This window comes from Oncorhynchus mykiss, chromosome 16 (genome assembly GCF_013265735.2).
Source record: "Oncorhynchus mykiss isolate Arlee chromosome 16, USDA_OmykA_1.1, whole genome shotgun sequence".
Taxonomy (NCBI): Eukaryota; Metazoa; Chordata; class Actinopteri; order Salmoniformes; family Salmonidae; genus Oncorhynchus; species Oncorhynchus mykiss.
The window spans coordinates 40,231,662-40,239,902 of record NC_048580.1 but is presented as its reverse complement, the minus strand read 5'-3'; the positions used below and the strand labels follow the sequence as shown (position 1 = coordinate 40,239,902).

Sequence of the window (8,241 nt, the reverse complement as noted above, 5' to 3'; positions counted from 1 at the left end):
TTGTTTAGGTTGCCTGCTAAAATAATAGTTTGATCTAATATAGCTTGAATTCTATCTAAAAAAAAAAAGAAAAAAGATTTGCCCCTGGTGGGATATACAATGAAATCAATGTGTATTTTTCACCATGTAAGGTACAATTCAGCATTAGAAAACGGCCTTCTTGGTCGGTGTGCTGGGATTTATCAGAACACCTCTGCTGTTGCTAAGGTAGGTGGCAGCATAGGCCTCTCCAACACAGCTTTCTCCTTTAAATGAGTGTAACTTGGAGGAAAACCACATCAGCTGACAATCTTTTTAAGTGTTCAAGAGCCATATGCTTATTTTTTTCATCATGGAGCCCATGGACATTCCATGTAACAGGTTGGATGTTTTTTGGTCTTTACTTGTAAAGAATTAACTTTGTCTGTTCCGTCAATCACTGAAGAACCAGAAAAAAACATTTTAGCAGACATGAGGGAGGTGGACATTCCATGCAATGGGAGAGTGATAGTATGAATACATAGTTATTGTATATATTAGATATATTGAGCGTGTGAGCATGCGGGCTGAGCAAACATTTAATGGAAAATACATGAAAAATATAAAGCTAAGTTCTTTTATGGACTCAGAGGCCCTCAGCCTTTTTAGGGCTTTTAAGCTCCAGCTCCTCTCCTAATGTACCAAAGGTCTATGGATTATGTCTTTGTTCATACAGGCTCCAGGGCCAGGAGTTTTCCCGGACCAGGAAAAACTCTGGGCTCTAGTTTCTGCCTACTATCCGTTACTGATACCACAGCTGATGGGCACCAACCCACAGGCCTATGGTAAGATCTATTTTGTGGCTTGACAGTGAGTCTATTCGCAGATGGCAGGGTTTGGCCACGGCCCAAGTGAGAACGAGCCTGATGTGGCCTGCTGCTTCTTCTGTCTCAGAGAGCTGGAGTGCTGGGAGCCTGAGGACAACCCATGGTAAGTATGGTCCTTACACTTCCGCTAGAACCAGAGCCCGGAGTTATTACTGCTGTGTGCCCTAACTGTACGAGTCGCCATCAAATCCTCCTCGCCATTCACATTGGATTCAATACCATTGTTGTTCAGTTGAAACTCTACACCTTTTGAAATGTGCAGTAGAGTTGTCGCTGTGATAATAGTTGAGTCTTTAATGACCTACATGTCTCTGTCTTCGTTCTCAGGTGTCATTAGGTCCGAGCATATCAAACGCTCTCCTAACTGTGGCTTCCTGGCCCTAAGGAAAGACGTTGGGGAGCTGTCTGTGGCTGAGTTCTATCACCTGGAGCAGGAGAGACTGCACATCTACATTGCAAGTCACCAACCCTACCCTATATATTTTTTTACAGTTTCCTATATAAGAAACTGTATTGTCCCCAAATGGGAAAAATTGTCTTAGACACACCGTAAAGAATAAACGTCATAGACATTGCAGCGTCACACACGTTGCACAATGCCCATGTCATACACATCATATACGCCTGCATCTTCTCATTCAAGGCAAATACTTGATAGACATGAGTTGCACAATGCCCCTGTGTTTTCCTGCTGTGTGTACACTCATGCCTTGACTGAAAGTTGTGCTTTTACATATTTTCTTTAAGTTCACAAAGCTATTTGATACTTGCTGTAGGGTTGGAGCCAATTTCAGTTAACTTATGGAGGCCTAAGCTGTGTGTTACTGTGTAGTTTACCCGTGTCAATCACATGCCATTTCTACTGTTGCAGAGGAAGACTTTGTATCTGAAGATTGCCATTTATGGAGATGAGGCACCTATAACGTAGTTGACATTAAGGAGTGTGTTTTTTTTCTTCTTATCTGTAAATATTTTGGTGTGAATTAATAAAGTTTTTCTATTTTATACCTTTTAATGAAGTATTGGAGTATTTTCTCAAATGTTATGCAGTATTGCCTCTTACCACAAGGTGGTGCCTTCACACTGGAGTAGCCCTGTTTTCCAATATTAGATCACAGATATATACCAAGTTCTCCAACCCATATTTACAAAGCAACTTCGAGTAGGTGTGCTGATTTTACATCATAATTAATAAGATTGTATGGACATGGTGGACCTGATCCTAGATCAGCACTGCTACTCTGGTTGCATTTACAAAGGCAGCCCAATTCTGATCTTTCAGTTCACTAATTGGTCTTTTGACCAATCAGATCAGCTCTGAAAAAAGATCTGTGAAAACATCTGGTGTGATTGGTCCACAGACCAGTCAGTAGAAAAAAGATCCGAATTGGGCTGCTTGTGTTAACGAAGCCTCTGAGACAATTTCTGGACCCTAACTCCCCAGGGGCAATCATGACTGAAAGAAGGCACGCATTGAACAACCCACAGAATAACAATGTTTCCTGATTTTTATCCTCCCAAATACTTGCCGTTGGGTTTTCTTGAACGTGCCACCTCCACCATTTGTTTCTGCCTCATCTTTTCAAACCTTGACCCCGGACAGATGGCCCCTTAAGCCCGTCCCTCTCAATACCAACTGTTGCCCTAGTAACATCTGTCGCTTATAGGACGCATTCAGCAGGGAGAGGGGTGGCACATAGGGGAGTGCTGAGCTATAGGACTGACTTGGCGCACCAGGACGCTGGGGTGCTCCTGGAGAGGAAATGTTGGAGGGGGACGCTAGAGTATCGGTTGGATTCTTTTTTTGAAGAATCGGCAGTTAGTTGTCACCGCAGCTTTAGCATACATAGACAGTGACGTAAAGTACTTATGTTATTACTTTAAAGTATTTTTACTTTTTTTTTTTGTAGTATTTTACTGGGCGACTTTCACTTTTACTTAAGTCATTTTCTATTAATGTTTCTTTACTTTTACTCCAGTATAACAATTAGGTACTGTTTCCACCACTGAGCATAGATAACGTAATGTGACTGTGAGGAAGTGTTCCCATGGACTCAATGAGGGGTATGGGACATGTACAGAATAATATCCTAACTACTCATTTGCTTAGTCTTACTCTGACATATGGTCTTATTGTCTTACTCTGCCTAGCAAATGTCAACACACCCCTTGCACAGTCTTTACATTTTCCTGCCTTTGAAATTAAATCTAACAACAGAATAAATTAGATTTTTGTTCTTACCACTGTACACAACCTACTCCACATTTTCAAGGTGAAAGAAAAATGATAGAACATTTTTTAAATTAATAAAGAACAAAGATGTCTTGTTTGGGTATGTCTTTACATCCCAGAGTTAATATTTGGTGGAAGCACCTTCGGCAGCCATTACAGCTGTGAATCATTTTGAATAAGATTCTACCAACTTTGCACAGTTCTTAGGGCAACATATACCCATTGTTTCTGTCCAAATTGGTCAAGCTCGGGGCCTCCTGAGTGGCACAGCGGTCTAAGGCACTAGGGCTAGAGGCGTCACTACAGATCAAGGTTCGATCCCGGACTGTGTTGCAGCCGGCCACGACCGGGAGACCCATGAGGCGGCGCACGGCTTAGGTGAGGGCTTGGCCGGCTGGCCCAGCGTTTTCCGAGTTAGGTGAGGATTTGGCCAGCTGGCCCAGCGTTGTCCGGGTTAGGTGAGGATTTGGCTGGCTGGGATGTCCTTGTCCCATTGTGCTCTAGCAACTCCTTGTGGTGGCACATGCTGGGCACATGCACGCTGACTTCGGTCACCAGCTGAATGGTGTGTCAAGAAGCAGCCTCTCCTGAGTCCGTACAGGAGTTGCAGCAATGGGACAAGATTGTAACTACCAATTGGATATCATGAACTTAGGAAGAAAAATGGGTCAAAAGTACCAGAAAAGAAATAGTCAAGCTCAGTATATTTAGTTGGGAGTAATTGATTGACAGCAATATTCAAACCTTGTGTCTGATTTTCAAGTCAGGAGACTGAACCATTCAGGAGCACTCAGCACCTACTAGATAAACATTCTGGTGTGTCTTTGGCATTAGATATGTAATATTCAGAATACTAAAAATTGTATCTGGGCTCTCTACCTTTTTAATATTTATTTTGATCCTGAGAAACTCCCCAGTCCCTGCTGGTGATCAGTATACCCATAACATGATGCTGCCACCACAGAGAGCATTGCATTCACTCCACATTACTGGCCAGTATCACAAAGTGAAAAGAAGGAAGCCTGTGTAAAAAAAAAACAGCTCAATCATCTATTCTGTTTGCAATAAGGCTGTTAAGTAATACTGAAGGACAACATGGCAAATAAATTAATTCTGGCCTAGATTAAAAACTACAGGCTTGGGTCAATTCCAATATTACACAACACAGAGGTAAACCATCTGTATTTTCAAGTATTATGGTGGCAGCATCATGTTATGGGTATGCTTGTCTCCAACAGGGACTGAGGAGTTTGTCAGGATCAAAAGAAATATGAAAGGAGCAAAGCCCATGTAAAACGTTAGAGGAAAAACCCCCTCAGTCTTTTGAAAACAAACTGTTCAGTGGGATAATTACACAATGTCATTAATGCCAGAGACACACCGGAATGGCTGTCCAAGGTTGCTCCTGAGCGGTCTAGTCTCAGTCCTGACTTAACTTTGATTGAAAATCTGAGACAAAGTTTGAATATTGCTGTCCATCAATGATTCCCAACCAAATGTACTAAACGCGAGCAATTTTGACAAAAGCAATGGATACATGTTGCCCTAAGAGTTGATGGAATCGCATTCAAAGTAATTCACAGCTGTCATGGCTGCCAAACTTGTTTCCACCAAGTATTAACTCTGGGTGTGAAGACAATCAAGAGGTATTTTTAATCAGTATTAATCAGCTACTCCGATAAGCTGATGTATCCTCTTGCTACAGAGACACATTTTTTTTTCCAGAAAAGAAAGAAGGGAAAAAAGGTTTGATGTAATATTAAAAATGGCACTGTGCACATTATTGTCTTGTCTTTTTCATCCAGATCTCACAAGAGTGGAACTTGTATCTGTACTAGGCTACATTTGAAAAGTCCCATATGACAGAACAAGACTTCCCACTGCGCACAAACTGGTTGTTTCAACGTAATTTGTCAATGTATTGTTGACGTGGAATCAATGTGGAAAATACATGGGCTTTGAACAAAGTTTGCAAGTGCTGTTTTGAGGGTGAAAGTTCAACCACGGGACATCAAGGTAACCAATTTTCAACACAGACAAACCTAGACGTACCTTTGAAACAACGTCAGATCTTCAAAGTAATATCCACCATAAGAATATAATAGGCTAAGGCAGCACCTCCTACTGGAGAGTTGATCTATCTACAGCTATCCTTTCGGTGTTTTAACCAAGCCCAGACCTGCTTAGCTTTGATATGTGTTACTGACTTCTACCATGTGCTATTGTGAGAACAATTGTTGAGAAATCTCAAAATCTTGCTATCAAAGCCATTCCAAAGTGTAGGTTCAACCAAGTAAATGAAATAAATCAAATCAAATTGTATTTGTCACATACACATGATTAGCAGATGTTAATGCAAGTGCAGTGAAATGCTTGTGCTTCTAGTTCCGACCATGCAGTAATGTCTAACAAGTAATCTCACAATTTCACAACAACTGCCTTATACACACAAGTGTGAAGGAATGAATAAGAATATGTACATACAAATATATAGATGAGCAATGGCCGAACGGCATAGGCAAGATGCAGTAGATGGTATAGAGTACGGTATGTACATATGAGATGAGTAATGTGGGGTATGTAAACATTATATAAAGTGGCATTGTTTAAAGTGGCTAGTGATACATTTATTACATCCAATTTTTAATTATTAAAGTGGCTAGAGATGAGTCAGATGTTGGCAGCAGCCACGCAAACTTGATAATTGAGTTGGAGGCGTGCATGGCCATGCGTCATGGGTGAACAGGAAGTACAGGAGAGGGTTGAGAACGCACCCTTGTGGGGCCCCAGTGTTGAGGATCAGCAGGATGGAGATGTTGTTTCCTACCCTCACCACCTAGGGGCGGCCCGTCAGGAAGTCCAGGACCCAGTTGCACAGGGCGGGGTCGAGACCCAGGGGCTCGAGTTTAATGACGAGTTTGGAGGGTACTATGGTGTTAAATGCTGAGCTGTAGTCGATGAACAGCATTCTTACATAGGTATGCCTCTTGTCCAGATGGGTTAGGGCAGTGTGCAGTGGGATTGTGATTGCGTCATCTGTGGACCTATTGGGGCAGTAAGACAATTGGAGTTGGTCTTGGGTGTCAGGTAGGGTGGAGGTGATATGGCCCTTGACTCAAAGCACTTCATGATGACGCATTTAGCTCAGTTACCTTAGCTTTCTTGGGAACAGGAACAATATATATATATATATAACCATACTTTATCAATCATATATCATCAATGGTGCTATTTAGGCCTATCCCTTTGGGCAAAAACTGGTTGAATCAACGTTGCTTCCATGTTATTTCCCCCAAAGAAATGCAATGTGATGATGTTGAATCAACCTGGAAAACGGATTTGATTTGCAAAAAGTCTTATGGGAATTTTGTCTTTTATTTCACCCAACTTTTTTTTTTTTCTTCTTTTTTTTTAAAATTTTAGCCCTTTTTCTCCCCAATTTCATGGTATCCAATTGTTGTAGTAGCTACTATCTTGTCTCATCGCTACAACTCCCGTACGGGCTCGGGAGAGACGAAGGCTGAATGTCATGCGTCCTCCGATACACAACCCAACCAGCCGTACTGCTTCTTAACACAGCGCGCATCCAACCCGGAAGCCAGCCGCACCAATGTGTCGGAGGCTACACCGTGCACCTGGCAAACTTGGCTAGCGCGCTCTGAGCCCGGCCCGCCACAGGAGTCGCTGGTGCGCGATGAGACAAGGAGATCCCTACCGACCAATCCCTCCCTAATCCGGACGACGCTAGGCCAATTGTGCGTTGCCCCACGGACCTCCCGGTCACGGCCGGTTACGACAGAGCCTGGGCGCGAACCCAGGGACTCTGATGGCACAGCTGGCACTGCAGTACAGCGCCCTTAACCACTGCGCCACCCGGGAGGCCTTCACCCAACTTTTAACCTAAGTCGAGTGACATGGTTCCATTTTTTGTTAATTTCACAATGAATGTACAACTCAACCAAATGCCAATCAAAACTAGACGTTGAACTGAAGTCTGTGACCAGTTGTCACGAATCCCGCCGAAGATGATGCCTCTTCCTGTTCGGGCGGCGCTCGGCGGTCGTTGTCGCCAGCCTACTAGCTGCCACCAATCCCCTTTTCTGTTTCAGTTAGTTTTGTCTGATTAGTTTCACCTGTTTCTTGTTTGGGTTTTGTTTTGGGCTATTTAAACCCGGTAGGCCCGCCAGCTTTTGTGCGGACTTGTTTTTCTGTTCATGGTGTGTGGATTATTGTGGATTCCGTTTTTCCGGACAGTTTCGTCCTGTTTGTTGGACTGGGTATTTATGTCCCCTTGTGTGTGGCGTGACCGTTACTCTGTTCTTGGAATAAAGATCCACGTTTTGAACTACCCTGCTCTCTGTGCCAGACTCCTCCACCCACTACTCCTAGAAGCCTTTACACCAGTGGGATATAGCATTTGGGAAGTCAACAACAGCGAGTCTTACTGTTTAAATTCAGTCCAGGATTCAACAAAAAAAATAGACAATACATATAGGCTAAGGGTTTCAAGCTTTGGTGGATTTCAAATGGAATCTACATGCTAATAATAAATATGTTGCATTCACGTCTCCATCTCAATCAAAAAAGTGAAAGAATTGTCAGGACTTCCACCGAAGTCGGTCCCTCTCCTTGTTCCCCCCGAACAAGGAGAGCGTCGGCGTCGCCAACCGTCTAGCCATCGCAGATCCATTTCGGCGGTCGGCGTCGCCAACCGTCTAGCCATCGCAGATCCATTTTTCATTTTCCATTGGTTTTGTCTTGTCTTCCTTCACACCTGGTTCCAATCCCATCGATTACATGTTGTGTATTTAACCCTCTGTTTCCCCGCATGTCCTTGTCAGAGATTGTTTGATTGTATGTTATGTGTAAATTATGTTTTGGTGTGCGACAGGTTTTTGTACCCACTTTTATTATTTTGTATATTTTGGTTTTCTGAGTTTTGTGAGCACTTATTAAACGACTCCGTTTATACCAAGTTCGTTCTCCTGCGCCTAACTTCCCTGCCACCAACACGCACCCATTACAGAATCTCCGACCTTAACTATGGAGTCAGCAGGAGAAGGTACCCTGGTCATTGAGGTGGAGGAGCGCGTCCAGGAGCATGCAGTTATGCTTTACCATCTTGGCACCGCCATGGATTGCGTTGTCCAGACAATGGACCGC

At 43.2% G+C, this 8,241-nt stretch overlaps 1 protein-coding gene across 2 annotated transcripts; it reads left to right on the top strand.

Moving 5' to 3' along the window:
• The first annotated feature begins 773 nt into the window (after positions 1–773).
• On the top strand, positions 774–1,816 carry LOC118939474 (baculoviral IAP repeat-containing protein 5.1-A-like). 2 transcript variants are annotated; one of them, XR_005036393.1, is made up of 2 exons: positions 774–948; positions 1,173–1,816. XR_005036393.1 is itself a non-coding variant. In XM_036945855.1 (2 exons), exons 1-2 carry the CDS (start codon positions 845–847, stop codon positions 1,385–1,387), a joined length of 309 nt encoding a protein of 102 aa, XP_036801750.1. In that variant the 5' UTR covers positions 774–844; the 3' UTR covers positions 1,388–1,816. The 2 variants fall into 2 exon arrangements, 1 of the variants encoding a protein (XP_036801750.1); XM_036945855.1 differs by having other exon boundaries at positions 1,183–1,816.
• Positions 1,817–8,241: the final 6,425 nt, after the last annotated feature.

Excerpts from the sequence above, each read along its gene's own strand:
- LOC118939474 (XM_036945855.1), top strand. The coding sequence starts at position 845 with ATGGCAGGGTTTGGCCACGGCCCAAGTGAGAACGAGCCTGATGTGGCC. Across the intron at positions 949-1,182 it reads GAGCCTGAGGACAACCCATG|GTCCGAGCATATCAAACGCT; the intron begins GTAAGTATGGTC and ends AGGTGTCATTAG.